Source organism: Oculina patagonica, chromosome 7 (assembly GCF_052425735.1).
Source record: "Oculina patagonica isolate OP01 chromosome 7, crgOcupat, whole genome shotgun sequence".
Taxonomy (NCBI): domain Eukaryota; kingdom Metazoa; phylum Cnidaria; class Anthozoa; order Scleractinia; family Oculinidae; genus Oculina; species Oculina patagonica.
The window spans coordinates 9701493-9718379 of NC_135764.1; the positions used below are offsets into that span (position 1 = coordinate 9701493).

Here is a 16887-nt window from a genome sequence, read left to right on the forward strand (position 1 = left end):
ACTGTCTGTCCCTGAGGACCAACCAGCAGTAAATTAGCCCTTACAGCCTGAACCGCTGCTGACCCGCCTTAGACCTAAAGGAGCTCTAAGAAGACCGGTAAGACTTATTGGACAATGTTAAGATTAGTATTCATTTAGAACACTGGAAAACAGTGGTGTGCCTATTGACATTTTAGTTAAGTTAAAAAAAAAAAAAAAAGATGTAGTAACATGAAGCACCTACTGGCCTCTGACAAGCGGTAGCGAGGTCTGAGAGATTTTCGTGTGAGTTGTATGAATCGATCTTATACTGTTCATTTAAAAATGTTGTGTTGCTTGTAGTCGTGCTGCCTTTTCGGACTCAACAGTAAAAAATAATAATTAAAAGCCGGTCCCGGCATAAATAAATTGCAAGTAGTAAACAAATTCGCAGAACACTGTTCAGATCCAGGGCGACTATTTTGGGAGTTAAAGCGTATCTTGAAATAAATAAACTAGCAAAACATGTGCAAAGTACAGATTTAGAGGTGTCAACTGAACAAACAGGAAACAACGGAGCGCAGACCAATGACCTTTAAACACGTCCTTGGCCAGAATCTTACGGCTCTATTCAATACATAATGCCTCAGTATAAAACAGCCCCCCTCAGAAAGAACTGAGAAGCAAATCATGTTAAAAGGCCGAATTTAGTCGTTTTAAGGGGTGATCGTACACTCCTTCCCACGTGGAGAGGAGTGTAACACGATCGCCCCTAAGAACGACTGCGTGGGAGGCAAGATTGGTGTAGACTCGTCACCTTTATTTTACTAATTACATTCCAATGGATACAGGCGAAGATAATGACAAGTTGTCGACAGATAATAACAGGTTAATGAAAAAGGCCGGGATGGCGGCTTCTATTCTCTGTCAACAGGCTCTCCCCTTTTCCACTCCCCATCTTTTTTTCCAGCTTTCTTTTCGTCCCATCCGCGACCGGAGAGCCTGTTCAAAGGCCAATTCGGTTAAAACATTTATGTATTTAGTTATGCAATGTGTGCATAGTACTAAAAATCAATGGTGATATTTTCATCACTCTAACACGTTCCCACATTATCATGAAACTTTGTTGCATTTTTTTTTTCATACGAATAGCTATCCCGATACAAACATACCTTTGTAAATAATCTTTAATACCTTTTCGTGGCAACAAAAACTTAAAGAGCATAGTTATCGAATGCAAAGTTGGCCCTTGTGTGATCTTGTGTGTGATAGAGGCTTAATCGTCGAACTACGCTAGACAAACAAACAAAAAATACTTACAAAGATTCTAATGCTTTCAAAGAACGGAACAAGCCCTTTGGTAAATAACGGATCCCATTGTCTTGAATAGATCTGGCAGCGGTTAAATATCTAGAATTAGTACATCTCATTACACCAGATTCCATAGGTAAGAAAATTAAATTTCTTTTGCAATGCAAAGCGCAACTAACCCATCATATGAACTTTCTTAATCTAAATCAAATGACGACTAGTTTCCTAAACTTACAGGAGTTTCAAATTAGTCAGGTTTGAAAATACACTGGCAGGCAGATTTTCTATATTGTTTGATGCCAAATTTCTGTCAAGGTATTAAAAATTTAAATGTCAGTTATATCACATTTCATGCATATACCAATGTTATGTAATGTGATATCCGCTTGATGCCATTATATTAGCATCAGCTGATGTAGATTTAGCGTGGTAGCATCGATCTTTCTAAGAAAAAGTCATAAAATACTCAAAACTGTTTCCGATCCTTAATGGCAGACATAGTTTCACTATGCTTACAATAATTGTAGTTTACTCAAATAAGAAAACAAGTGGTCAGGTAGGTTCTGAATCCTGTTTAAACTCAAGTCCCTGTAGAAAGTTGAAAAAATTTAAATATAAACACTCAAAGAGGCTATGTTGATCACAACTTTAAAGACTCCCAGAAACATGCCAAGATAATAATGCGATATTTGACACAGCGATAAATATGACATGTCCTGTAAGCTTGTTGTAAGACTATTGATGTTAAGACGCTTATAAAACAAGTTTTTTAACTCAATAGCCAGAAAAAAGCACTGTAAAATCGGCTGGGAAAAAGCTGTCAACGCGAATATTTTTCGCAGCCACTCTTGTCCATGTCATGATGTCTCACGGTCTAAAAGCTTGCGAAGAATAATCACTTTTCATAGCCTGAAGTTTTTCTCACCAGTTTATTATAAATCTCCCCTAAAATGTGAGAACAAGTTTCTGCATATTTAATTGATGGAAATGATAAAGAGCAGAGTGAATTTATATATTTTTTTTTTCGAAAGCTGGCACATTTGAGATGAAAAGGCCGTTTTTCCTGAATAACTTGACCGTTTCGATGAAGGGGGGTCTCTTGGGAAGCATTTACATTAATTTGGCCTCGTTGGAGTTTGAAGTAAGAAATATAATCAAATTTCAAACCTTGACGGGTTTAACTGTAATAAACATGGTTTGATATTGTTATAAACAGGAAAGTAATATTGAATTAAACGAAGTGAAAAACTCGTCACTGAAAACATGCATAATTAATAATTGATACTTCGTTCGCATTACATAAATATTTCAATGTATGCTAATTCGCAATGCATTCTATATCTTAGCAAAAAACAAACAATCAAACAAAGAAACGAGTAAACAAACAAGCAAACAAACAACGAAATTAACAAACAAACAGGCAAAACCCAAACAAAACGCAATTTTTTTTTTACACTTACAGATATTCTAACTTATTTTGGCAACAGAACAAGCCCTTCGGTAAATGTGGAATTTTGTTAGAATTAAGTTCTCTGCCGATAAAGAAAGGTATTATTAGTATGGTGAATCGCGCCAACTGAAAGGTACGAGTGATGTTTTAAAAGTTATCAGAGACGAGTACGAGAAGGCCGCGGGATTTCCTTTTTTATAGTATACTAAAAAATAAAGGGTTCGGCTTTAGCAAGCTTTATAACTTATCGGTTCGTCTTCATTTTGCTACAGGTAATCTTCAGAAATCTTCCGAGGTCTTCGGGCCAACATCAGAAATCCTCGGAAGACTTTGATTCAACTACAAAAGTTCTCGGATCAATTTCGGAAATCATCGAAAGTCGCTGAATCAAAAGCGGAATTCTTTGGGATAGTTCGGAAATCTTCGGAAGACCTTGGTTCAAGTAAGTCAAGAAATGTAATGGATACTCCGAGAGAGTACAAATTGGGAATTTATTGCACTGCTCTCGTCCAATCAGTATCCATTAATTTTGTTGAGTGCACAATAATAAAAGTAATCATTAAAAAAATCACATCAGTTGCTTCTCGTGTTGCTTCAGATCCGTTTTAAGAGAAAGGCGACTTTTTGGATTTAAGATAAAATTATTTTTTTACACAGTGAAGCGCACGTAACCACATTGTCAACACGTTTTAGTGAAGGCAAACAAGCTGGTAAAAACATGTTCTTCAAATATCGAAAAGATAATTGTCAGGGAGACCAAAATATATTGCGATTTATTGAAATTAATCGAAATATTGAACGGAAGAACTACCGCTCAAGGGCACATTGCAGACATTGAAAGCAAAGTAAAGAGCAAATGAATTTGCTTACAGGCTGGTTACAAGGTCCAAGGATCTCCAAAATTTGACAAAACCGGGTCTCTTCAAAGTTTCCTATCCTTTTTATAGAACTGCGATCCGGAACGAAACACTATTTCTTTTTAGAAATAGCTGCTTGTTAAAAATAAATCACTTGCCATGATGCTGAAAACTTTAAAGGCAGAGATATTTACGGATAACTACTTTCATCTGCTAGTTTTCTGCACACCTTTCATTCAATGAACAACTGGAAAACAATTTTGTCGTCAACACATCTTTTTCAGTTAATTGAAACTTCATGCCGGGCTCGGGAGTTTTCTCTACCAACAAATACGTAAATCACTCTCCAGGTTACTGACGTTTCGAACTTACAGCTTTTTCAAATTTATCAGGTTAGAAAATATATTTTCAGGTAGGTCTTGAATGCTGTTTTCACGGAACTGCCTGCCAAAATATAAACCGTACAGATATGTTTGAGGCCGGGCACTTCTAGTTAATGTGTATTCTGGTGTGAAAGAATGAGCGACTTTACAGATTTGGGGCCCACTTGCTCAGCCAAAAAAAGTAAGTCAAAAGCTACGATTGCACAAAGCGAAAGCAGCGAAACTAATTCTTTGTATTTTCTTATCTTTTTTCTGACAGTCTATGAAGTCGTACAACATGTCATTATTAGGGATCTCTAGATCTTTTGTAAATTATATCGTACCAGGTACATTAAATCAGGTTAAGAAAATAGAAGTAACCGACGAATTTTAACGTTATTGTCAAAAGAAAATAATCAACCTAAATTTTTAATCGTAGGAAGTTTAAAGTAAGGAGAATAAAAGGAAAAATTAACCTGTTCTCTCTCGTTGGCTTGCGCATGAACCGCGTTGGAGGCCGGTTTTTTGGCTGTTTAACAAATTGTTGTTTCGGATGTATCAACATTCAAAGGAACATATTATGCAAATAACTATAGGCGTACGATAAGACTTCTATTCTCTTGGTTCCTTGTTTGACATGCTGCACGACTTCTTAAGATCACACGGAGGAAGTTGTGTGCGAAGAGAAACTTGCTTTGCCTTTGGTAAGCAAAATTATTACTACTTGTTGTTAAAGGTCCCTATGCACGAGTTATCGATTTGGATTTCGGTATAGTTCTTGGCAATTTTAATTAATTGTACGATTTAATCCATGCCTACACAACTACAAATCTGCAAACATGTATTGTTTTAATACTTACAGATATTTTAACTCCCTCAATGAAGAGAACAAGCCTTTTGGTAGGTAGTGGATTTTGTTGCTCGAAAGATGTCTGCAAAATAAAATGAAATGAAATAAACAAATAAAATGAATTCAAAGGTAAACAGGTAATTATAACTAAAATTATTATAACTTGTTTACCTCTTCATCTACATGTATAACCACTCGTATTTCCCTCGAGGATGCAATTTAAAGTCAATGACTACAGACTTTGGCTTTGAGAAGACTATAATTGCAAATTACCATTTTTAAATTAATTAACAACTAAGCTCGAATTAGTCAGAAGGGAAGACAAATGTTAGTCTTGGCATTCTTCTCTCTTTGCATGCTTCACTTTGACATTTATATATATCTATCCATTTATCTATCCATCCATGTCGGTCTGTCTGTCTGTCTGTCTGTCTGTCTGTCTGTCTGTCTATCCATCTATTTATCTATTTATCTAATCATTTATTCATTCATTCATTTTTATTTATATTGTTATTTATTTTTTATTTATTTATTTACACAAGGAAAATTATGTGTTTCGACAAACACTCAAACTGTTATCCTATCGAACAAATTTCAACTTCCCTGGGTTGCTGTTACATCTATAAGGCCTGTTTTTGACAATGAATGTACAGCCATATAATTATATGGTAATAATCATGCGATTACATAGATCGACAGCAAGCGAACAGCAATATCATTAAACTGTAAAAACAAGGAAAAGTCTGCAAATAGTAGTTGGTTAACTACACAAGTTTTACAAGTTTTAGCCTTAGAAATATGTATTTCTTTATACAAAGCGAGAAACATGGAGATAAACTTACAGTGTTTGTAAACGCGTTAGGGTAGTAAATAGTTTTGAAGGTAGATTCTGAATTTTGCAGTATTCCAAGTACCTTTGTAATGGTAAACAGTGATTACTTTTCAAAGCAATAACAACAATATATATATATATATATATATATATATTGCACTGCACTGATGAGGCCCAGAAGGCCGAAACAGTACTGTCTGCAGTTATTATATATATATATATATATATATATATATATATATATATATATATATATATATATATATATACAAATGTATACAATGTGCCCTCCCGGTTATTACCATAATGGCTTTATGGCAACTCCTGAACTTGGGCACAGGATGTACGGTTACACATTGTTGGATTGCATTGTGGAGTCACGAGAGTGCTCAAACTGCAAGCAGTGAGCGAAGCAAAATGCCAATAGTGAACACCTCTTATGAGGCTCTCCACCCAATCCAAAGAGTGCTCAAACTGTATGAACAGTGAGCATAATATACAAATGTATACAATGTGCCCTCCCGGTTATTACCATAATGGCTTTATGGCAACTCCTGAACTTGGGCACAGGATGTACGGTTACACATTGTTGGATTGCATTGTGGAGTCACGAGAGTGCTCAAACTGCAAGCAGTGAGCGAAGCAAAATAATATATATATATATATATATATATATATATATATATATATATATATATATATATATATATATACAAATATTAAGATAGAGAGTAAATGTAACTCGAGTTTCACGCACTAAGCGATCATCAGACTGATTGTTAGAGTGAAAAAACTTCAGTTATAAACTTAAAATTTCAAATTTAAGAACGGTTGGAATGGCGCCTCCTCTGATTGGATGCTGTAAAGAACTTGTTCTCATGACGACATTTAGTGACCAGCTCAGATTTCTTGTTAAGGAGCGAAACATCGCGAGCAGATAAGATGCAGAGTTTTTCAGACAGACATAGATTGCAGCGGGAAGGGTTGCCTTTGTATGCGTTTGCTCTCTTGATGATGCGCCAATTAATTTGATAGTCGGTGTTGCTGTCTTTCAAGTGCCAGATGTGTTTCGAAAGTACTGTAGCGTGCGAATGTTTTCGGTCTCTGAAAGAGAGTTTGTGGTTGTTGTATCGTGTTTTGAATTCGTGTTCTGTCATTCCAATGTAAGTGTTTGTGTTTCCGGTTGTTGTTGTTACAGTGGCTTCGTAGATTACGTTACGTGAAAGACACGCACCATCGAGAGGGCAAAGGTCTTTGTTTCTGCAATTGCATTTTTTTTCGCTACTAACACCATCGCTTTCAGTAAGGATTCTCTGATTGTGGCTCTTGATAATATTTGCCATGTTGGTAGTGCAGCTGTAGCTGACTTTGAGATTGTTTCTATTGAAGATTTTGCGGAGTTTGCTTGTTTTTGGAAAATGTTTATCAACCAGGTTTAGGAAGGATTTTGCGATGTTTGTCTGAACACTTTGGCTAAATGGCGGATTAAACCAGATTATATTTCTTGACCTGTTTCTTTGGTTTCTTTGGCTCTGATTTCTGTCATATTGAATCTTCTCCTTGTAACCGCTGGATTTTAGGGCATCGTTGTAAAGCTGGGAGGTTTTGCTGAACTCTTCCGCGTCGCAAGATAATCCTGATATTCTTGTGCTAATAGACGCAGGAATTTGCCTAATGACGGATGGAGGGTGGTTGGAATCAACGTTGATGTACAGGGGGTTGTTGTCAGGTTTTCTGTACGGGTAATATTTTCCGGTTGTGAGGTTGAGTGTGACATCTAGGTAATTGACCACTTTCAAGTTGCTCTGCACCGTAATTTTCAGACCGAGATTCCCAAGAATCTCAGAAAATTTCTTCCTAACTTTGTCACCAGATCTTGCGTTCATGCTCTTAAAAATGGCTAGTCCATCATCTCTGTACAATCCGATATCACCGTTTGGGAACGCTGAAGTCAGTTTGTGCAGGATGTAAAGACCAACTAGCTCGCAGACCTCGGCTCCATCATAGCAACCCATTGCGACGTCAAACATAGGGGAATCACCTCTCTTGACCCAGGGTTCATCCTTATCAAACAGCAGTGTCTTTCTGGAGTGCATGATGATTTCGACATCTTCCTCTGAAATGGCGGTGTGCTGTTTGGCGTATGTCAGTGACAATTTCAGTAGCTCTTCTGATATGGATGGATAGAAATCGACGATGTCAAAAACAAGGAATGAATGCTTACTCTTTTCTCTGACGTTTGAAAACCAATCAACCACTGACGCTGTATATAAGTGGAAATGTAATGGTCAAGAGGCCAACTCCAAGATTGCTAAGTTGGTTTTATTCGCTCAACGTTTCGACCATCACGGTCTTCATCAGGAGCGTTAGAGGTATAAACTGCTTACATCAACAACATACAAAATTCAAATTCGTGTCAACGGTTAACATATTATGACGTCACAAGGTCACATGTAAGGGAAAATATGCAGCAAATGGTTAAAATATATATATATCACAAAAATACAGAAAACAAAATTAATTAAAAAAATAAAAACACGAAATAAAATATATATATGCAAAGCTATGGTTATTTTTATACAACTAAGTTATTTATAGAGGGTTTCAGCCTTAAAATCCAGTATTTCTCTCTCGCTTTCCGAATGTCTTGGTCCTGTTTTCTAACCCTCTCAATAACTGTTAATTTAAGATTTTGTACTCCACAGTTTTTGAAATGTCTAACTGACGGTATGTTTTTTGTTCCAAGTTTAATGTCACTGCGATGTTGTGTTCCACGGTGGTAAACTGGGTGTCCTGTTTCGCCTATGTACTGATCACTACATTTTATACATTCGATTAAATAAATTACGTTGCTGGTCTTGCATGTGGTGTGTTGTCGTAATGTAATCGTTTCTCCTGTAGTGTTGCTAGTTACTGTCCGTGTAAACTGTCCGTATGTTTTGCAGCAAGCGCATCTGATATCAGTTCTGCAAGGCCAGAATCCTGGGTCAGAGTGTGTTGATGGACTTTGTTGCTTATGTTTATGAGTGAAGTGAATTTTCAGGTTTCTGTTGGTTTGAAACGATCGGCCACAGATTTTACAGGCAGTGTCAGATGGATTTGGTAACCAATCGTTTCTTTGTTGTGTAGGGTGGTCAGAAGAGGTGGTTATGTTACTTGTGTTTGACGATGGCAGCCTCTTCTGTGTGAGCATTTGTGACAGACTACGACCTCTACGAAATGCAACGAGAGGGGGTTCTTTAAAGATGGCTTGTGTCTTGGGTGATGTGTCAAGTATTTACTGGTGTTCTTTGAGGATCTTATGTAGGTTTGGCAGTGCTGGATTGTAAGTTACTACAAGTGGTACACGGTCAGAAGAGGAATTTTGCTTGCTCTGGAACGCTTCTTCTCTTGATGTTTTCCTTGCCCTCATAATGCATTCCTTAATCAACTTGTTCTTGTAACCACGCTCAAGTAGTATGTTGTGTAGTTCACGTGCTCTTTTCTCAAAAAACACGTTGGTGGAACAGATACGTCGTAGTCTCAGTGCCAGGCTGTACGGGATGGAGGTTTTAGTGTGGCGCGGATGACAGCTGGTCCAGTTAAGGTACTGATGGGTATCCGTAGGTTTGGTGTACAGGTCAGTGCTGATTTTGCCGTTACCATTGATTACTTGAACGTCAAGAAAAGGGATGCTTGTAGTCGATTTGGTTTGTTCAAACTTGATGTGTGGATCAAAAGAATTACAGAAGTTAAATAAGTCATTAAGTTTTTCTTCACCGTGAGTCCATATAAAGAAGATGTCATCTATGTACCTGAACCATATGAGTGGTTTGTCGGTGGCTTCTTTATATATATATATATATATATATATGTCCACGTTGCACATTAGGTCTAATTCGGTTTGATAGAAAAGGGGAATCGAACGTAATACTACCATAAAAAGCAATGAAGTCAAATCAAATCAAATTGTGATATATAGATTTAGGCAAGCCTAAAAGCGGAGCTCCCCCTTTAATTTATTTAATTTTAGCTGGAGTTACAATGTTTTCATTTTGATAAATATGCGGTCAAAGCTTTAATGTATACGCTGGCCCACAGGTGCAAGACAAATATAAATCCATCATAATCTCGAGGCAGAACAACTAATGGCCTAAACATATGTGGGCATATTCCCGTCTTACTTTTCTTTCCTGTATTTGTCTTAGCATCGGCACACTGAAATAGGTTGCTCAGTCACGTACGCAAATTTAAAATTTATCTTTTATTCCTTACCATGTGCACAGTTTAAACAAATTTAACCGTACACTAAATCGTCTCTATTCAGTGTAGTTATTCAGTATAAAAGTGGGCTATACTAAAGCAAAATAATCGTTTGAACTACTTTGAAAATATGAGTCAGTTTGTATTTTTCACCTCGTGCTCGAGCTATATCGGTTAAACCTGTTTTTCCGAGCAAGTTTAGTTTAAATAAATTTATTTTGTACGAGCTTTTTGCTTTGTCGTCGTTTAGCACTTCGAAAGACGTCACTCATACTGTATTAATTTCTTCCGCCGAGAAAATGTAAGGCTAAAAGTCGGAATAAACTCGCAAAAATAAGAAATAAACTCTCACGGCGAAGGATTAGAATTCGACTCTATTGACGGCCAAAGAAAATCAACTTACGGCAATGGATAATCGGTAAATCCATAGCAAATAAAACCAATTCAGGCGAACAAAAAAAAAAAAATAACTGACATGTAAGCGTAAGCATAAATGTACTACACATCACAGTTAAAGCGACTTGAAGGGGCAAAGTATAAGCTTAAGTTACGAAAAGATCTAAACTTTGCCGACACAGAATCTATCGAAACTGTGCTCAGAAAGTAAGCTTAAGTTTATAAACATCATGAAATTTTCTGTAATACAATTAGGCTCAGTAATTCAGTACACGTTGTTACCCTGCATCAGGTTCTTGTATCTTTCTTCAGCGGACTTGATCCATGCAGTATTTTGCTTCGTTTTTACACAATCATTGCTAAAATTATTGTATTCTTGATGATGACGGCCGAAGATTAATCCGAAAACAACAGAAAGAAGCAAACTGGACGTCCACAAGGAATATCTTTCACAATTATTCCGGGTCTCATCGTACATCCCTTTCGTTATCTACAATTCCACTGAATATAGGTGACTTTTGAGGACATCGTGCGAGAAATATAGTTCTCGATTCTCTGTCGCTCTTTTTTATACTCTCGATTTCATTCAGCCTACACAGTGAACACCGCGCAACAAATTTACCCGCGTTTTCATAACATAACTTCGTTTAGATTAAACTGAAACGTCCACATCTTCCAGTCGATAGAAGATAACGTCAATTGCTCGTTTTACGGTTACGAGAAATGCGACCAGAGACCAATCAATTGAATTTAACCGTGTAGCGATCGAACGAAAGCCATGTTTTGGTGTAAAGGCTTCGATACACTCACACATGAATAAAGACTAACAAAATAGATCAGTTGGATAATAAACCTGTTAGATATTTTGCTGTGTAGTATTGCTGTATTTTAACCCTTGTGTACATTTTGTCTTGCCTTGCGAGCTTTATTTGCTCTTTGTAATTTCCTTACATTTCTTTAACCACGGGCGGGCAACCTCGTCCCCAGGCCTAATCCGTGCGTACGTACGTACGGGGCGACAACCAAAATTTCTCGGTTCGATAGGATACCATTTACCTGCCTATGGATGCTCTGCTCGCGGCGCCTTCTGCGCCGCGGGAGCTCCGCTATAAATTATGCAACATAATACAAACGTCACTAATAATTAGTATGAACGATAGATTGCCAGGTTAAATTTGCTTAAATGTACTTAGGATCATTTTATGAGAATTGTAAATAGTGGATAGGGGAGGGGTTGGTATGACTTTACTTGGCTATTAGGATGATTGTGAGGTTCGTACTAACGAATACCGAGTGACCTACAAGGGTTTGGGTAATAAAAAAAGGATGAGTTTGTTGAGTAGGGTCGATGTACTGCTAATGGTTTTGGATAGTTCAAAGATGTTCATCAAAGAGAACATGAAGTTTTCGTTTGGTCTCCCACGATCGCCCCTAAGAACGACTGCGTAGGAGCCTAGTCTCCCCGGTGTACTTTTTGGCGCTTATAAATATTATAATGTCATAAGTATGCCGTTTTTCTTTTAAACGAAAATAATTATTTTCATTCATGAGGGAAGGTCACATGAAATGATGACACGCGAATACGGAAACGTAAGTTCATAAACTGGTAAATGCACCAATTTGAAGAACCGTTGACCCTATTAATTAAAGCTTACACCGTGGACGATAAGACCGTATGAGATTCTGGGTAGACAGCATTGGTAGGTTTAGTGAAGTTTATTTATTTTAAAAAAATATATCGCCTTCCTTTAAAAGCTTTGCAAGAATCATTTTAGAAACCTGTCGTATGTTCATTTAAATCATTCTGTAACAGACGACGGTTACTTTCTATTCTCATTCACCAATAAACATTTGGGTCGCATCGTTTCTGCTTTGTGCTTTTTATGGTTCATCGTTTCTTTAATAAGCTGTTTACATCTCTTTAATTCATAAATTATCTTTCTTGAATCAGGTATATACATGTAAACATTTTTCAACGTTTATTGAATCGGATGTATACATGCTTTTACACACAACTGATATTTACTGAACTTACAGTGTTTGTAACTTTGTCAGGTTCGCAAAAATGTTTTCTTCTAGGTTCGGAAAGTTGTTAGATCTCAAGTCCCTACAAAAGAGCAATGCGAATATTTGAAACTCACAGCATATCAGATAACAGTTGAATCATTAAGGAAGGAGAGGATTACCTTCTAATTACCGTAAGTCTTTGGTTCTCGCTTCGTCAAGTAGGGAGTACAACTAGCTAGTTTCACCCCTGCGTTGTTTATCAAACTTTATTATCTTGACACTAAGCTAGCTATGTACTGGTAAGCTGAATTATCTGCACGTATGTTTTCGCTAGGCAATTCCTATTGAATGTACAGTTGCAAGAAATGTCTATTAAAGTAATGAGCACCGGTAAACCGAGTTCTTTCGTTGATTCTGACCCACTGGGTTGGAGGTAATGAAGATTAATTGTTTAACAATAACACGAGCATGGAACAAAGAAAACAAAATCTGAGTCCCCGACGGGAGTCGAGCCCATGGCCTCCCAGATACCGGTTGGGTGTTCTTACCAACTGAGCTACGAGAGACTCGTGGTGAGCTGGTCCATTTATTAGGTTGATATGTGACACGCGTCCTGCATACTGCTAGGATCAGCATTGTCGAAATCATCAAGTGTGGAGTAAATAATAAAAATGGGTTGGAGTTATTTTTGGAGTTATTGACTTTTAAAAATCGGCCCTCCTTTCTTGTTAGACTACCGTTTTCGTTGAAATTACAAAAGAGAGATGCATAAAAAAATAAATAAAATAAAACTGGAAGAAAACACCGATAGATGGATCTGGACCCATAAAAGGAGCTTAGATCACTTGACAGTTCTACTTACAGCGACCGTATGTTTGGAAAGTTGGAAAATATGTCATCAGGAATACTAGAAACGTTTCTTAGCAATTGTAAATATCTACAAAAAGAAACAAATTCAGAATGTTAAGCAGAAAAGACCAGCTACCTTTTTTTTTGCTGGTAAGTGGAAAAAATGTATAATTTTTGCCTTCACCCCATCTAAACATAACAACCTTGCTAACGACTGTACCGTAGTCGTCGTGACACCATACACGCACACTAAACAGAACATGAACATAGGGAATAAACAAAAGCAAACTGACACGACGACCCCTACAGAGTTTCAGTAATCGTTGATGCACATTTAGTAATGTCCACTGGTAATGCACCGTAGCAAGAAAGGGAATTTCCACGATGGGAACCATACCAACGACATGGAAGTCCACAACCTAAAAGTAATAAAAGAAGGCACGTGCTCTAAAAAGGTTTTCTTTTGGCGAATCGTCAATGTATAATCTGTTGCAGAAATTCTAATCATGCATGAAACTTTTGAGTGCTCGGTAGATCCGTTTTGTAGGCTTAATAAATGCATTTCAACACACAAAACAATCAGAACCAACATCGGAGTCGCTGTGAAGTAAAAAAAGTTATTTAGTTAGTCAGTCAGTCAGTCAATCAGTTAGTCAGTCAGTCAGTCAATCAGTTAGTCAGTCAGTCAGTCTCAGTCAGTCAGTCAGTTAGTCAGTCAGTCCGTCGGTCGGGTCATTGAGTCATTGAATCAGTGAGTCAGTGAGTCAGTGAGTCAGTGAGTCAGTGAGTCAGTGAGTCAGTGAGTCAGTGAGTCAGTAATATTAATAGTAGTAGTATATCTTTATTGCGCCTTACTCTCCAAAGGGAGGTATTGGTCCGTTTACAACAAAGGTTTTAACATTTACAAATACATTTAAGAAAACTTAACTTACACAATTTATAATGTCAATATAAAAATTAAATAAATTATAATGTTCATTGTGCTTGTAAGTTAAGAAGCTCTTTCCTTTTTTGAAACATTGAATGAATATATTTACCTACTATTTTTGATGTATGTTCATTGTCAGTGAGTCAGTGAGTCAGTGATTCAGTCAGTCGATCAGTCAGTGAGTCACTGAGTCACTGAGTCAGTCCGTCAGTGAGTCAGTCCGTGAGTCCGTCAGTCCGTCAGTCCGTCAATTGGTTATTTGCGTGGTTTGAATTGAGGAAAAAAGTAACAGCAATGAGGTTACGGGATAAAACTTAAAAAGCTTAAACACAATTACTTAATATCAATTCCAAACCTACCCGTCTGAAGAAAACTAAAAATGTAAAATAAGCAGAAACTTTGGTATTCGAGATGAAAATGGACGTACCGGTTTTTAAAATAACTGAGAACTCTTTCTGGTCAATTCCGTACTCGTTGGTAGCCACACAAATGTAGTTTCCGTCCTTCTATTAGCGAATGCTTGGAGTGCTTGTTGTGTTCACCAGTATTCTATTTTTTCGCTTTTTCTTTCTTATCATTGCTGTGTATATAGGAGGAGTTCCAGTTGCTGAACACGACAGTACGTAATCTGGTAATGCCCGTACAATGGTAGCTGGCAACATAACCTTGGGTGGAACTGAAATATAAAATAAGTTGAATTTACTGAATCTTATGTATAGTCTTCTTCAAAACAGTTATTTGCCCCATAACGCAACGTTGCGATGGAAAAGATGGGAAAATTATGACAATTAAAAGACAGTAACTCGTCATTTTTTCAAAAATTTCATATTTCTTATGCCTAAATTATAGTCAGGAGCACGTTCTGTCCTGAATCAGGCAGTTAGCAGAGAATTATTTTAAATCTGTCTGATCACATGACACGACACTGGATAATTTTCTTAAAAAATCGTAAATCGACGAATCTCACTCTAAGCAACACCTTATCTCAAGCGCATTCACTCGTAGAAAAAAGTAAAAAATAAAAATGGAGAATAAAAACTCACCTCCACTGGAGAGGGCTCCGTCATTTCTAATCCACATTAACATGAAAAATACAAACGTCACTGTAGTGCTGCAAATTATTTGTCTTTCCATAATAACAGGCATTCTCTCACTTTTTCTACGGGACCATCGTTCCTGCACACAAGTTAACATTACATTTTAATGCAATACTAAAAGACGAGTCATTGAACTAGAAATCATAAACAATTTGAATGTTAAAACGACCCAAAAAAATGTTTTACCTCGTTTTGCCTGGGTAATGATTTTGCTAAATAGGGCGTAAGCATCTAAACGCGAAACATCATCAACAAGCACTTTGAAGATCGTCCCTATATATATTGGACATCTTAAGTTTTTAGGGATTACTTAGCAATCGCTCACTTGCTCACTATGTGGATGTTTGCCTCGAAATCGTGAAAAACGCTGATACGTGTTTTCCCTTGTTGAAATGATAAGGCCCCATAAAATTGCAATTGGCTCAGTGTTACTTTCCAAAAAAAAGAAACACCATATCATTTGAGTAATACGACTGGAAGTCAACAAAATTAAAACAATATGTGAGAAATATCCCGCCGTGTATTTTCATTATCTTAGCATCGAGAGAGAAGAATCCCATTCAATATCTCTGGTGGCTTTTTTAATGAGTGTAACTATTTGCATTTGCATAAATATTTTCGCCACCATATTGGCATTAAAATCCAAAATTTACAGATCAAGATATATATTTTTTTGTAAAATAAACTAAGATAAAGATGAAATAAAATAATACTAAATTAAATAAATTTTACGTCTCTTTAAGGGAAAAAAATAATAAGATGGGAGTATATATATAAATATCTGGTAGTTCTAAAGACTAATAATTTTTGAAAACCTTGAAAACATACCAAGTAATCAGATTCTATTTAACCCTAATTCCATTCATCATTTTTTTCTTTTCTTGGTCACAATGATTTTATTTTTTCTTTTCCGTAGTTACGTTTTGTTTTAAATTCACGCTATTCGCTCTGCATAAATAAAAATTGTGTATTGTGTACAAAATTTGGGGACATTGGAAATGAACCAAAATAAAACAAAAAAAAAAGGGAATAAAATAGAGGAAGGTGTTGAGGTTTTCTGAGCCGTGTTTTCATTAAATTAGAATGATGTATACTCACGAAGTGATGGCATATGTTGTTTATTTTCTTTCCCATAAGAGGTTTTCACGTATTTTGTGGAAATTTCAAATTGAGAACATAGTTATTTTAGTCACCATATATATTTTTGCATTTCCTTGATTTATTCAACATTTTTCGCAAGCTCGGTACAACAAAGGAATCTAAAAGCATTTTGTTACATCTGCCCTCTACAGGTACGTATATTTGTTAATGGTGGGATCAGTTACACGATGGTAAAATTAAATAATAAAAAAACACGGCCCTTTAGCTAACCTGTAAGTGAGATGAATATATATCCCGCGTTTGCCTTGATGTACAAGCGATATGTGTTGCCGTGGTAAACGCGTATGAAATGAAAGGTTCAAGACCTCACAGCTGCGGTTTATACTTGAACTCATTTCAAACTTCTGTTATGATTGGTTGCAATGATTTTGATCACCTTCTGGGCATGATTGTTAACCTGATGGTAAAGTTATTTTCTCTTTCAATAACTGTTTTATTACTTTGGAGCCCTCAAACTAAAATACGTCTGCTTGATTTACACTAGGGGTAATTAACAAGCAACATCTCGATTTTTAACTTTTCAAGACGGACAACTTTTTATGGCAGTTTAGAAGCGTTTTATAAAGACATCAACTGAATTGAAGGAA

General features: G+C 36.6%; 2 protein-coding genes across 2 annotated transcripts in view; one reads left to right on the forward strand and one right to left on the reverse strand.

The window, feature by feature from the left end:
- LOC144660740 (uncharacterized) overlaps positions 1-16887 on the forward strand; it is a 51987-nt gene that overhangs the window by 287 nt on the left and 34813 nt on the right. The window lies entirely within an intron of this gene.
- Positions 876-16570, reverse strand: LOC144659197 (uncharacterized). The gene is made up of 12 exons (XM_078519633.1): positions 16511-16570; positions 15086-15218; positions 14585-14718; positions 13474-13533; positions 13335-13363; positions 13128-13202; positions 12294-12365; positions 4799-4870; positions 3949-4020; positions 2730-2801; positions 1505-1576; positions 876-960 (listed from the first exon to the last, which is right to left on the reverse strand). The coding sequence occupies exons 2-12, from the start codon at positions 15186-15188 to the stop codon at positions 876-878; spliced, it is 846 nt and encodes a 281-aa protein (XP_078375759.1). The 5' UTR covers positions 15189-15218; positions 16511-16570.

Coding starts and splice junctions, on each gene's coding strand:
- LOC144659197 (XM_078519633.1), bottom strand. CDS start 15,188: ATGCCTGTTATTATGGAAAGACAAATAATTTGCAGCACTACAGTGACG. Junction 4,021..4,798: donor TTGAGGGAGTTAAAATATCT/GTAAGTATTAAA, acceptor ATATTTTGGCAG/GCAGTTCCGTGAAAACAGCA. Junction 2,802..3,948: donor CTGATAAATTTGAAAAAGCT/GTAAGTTCGAAA, acceptor CTTTATCGGCAG/AGAACTTAATTCTAACAAAA.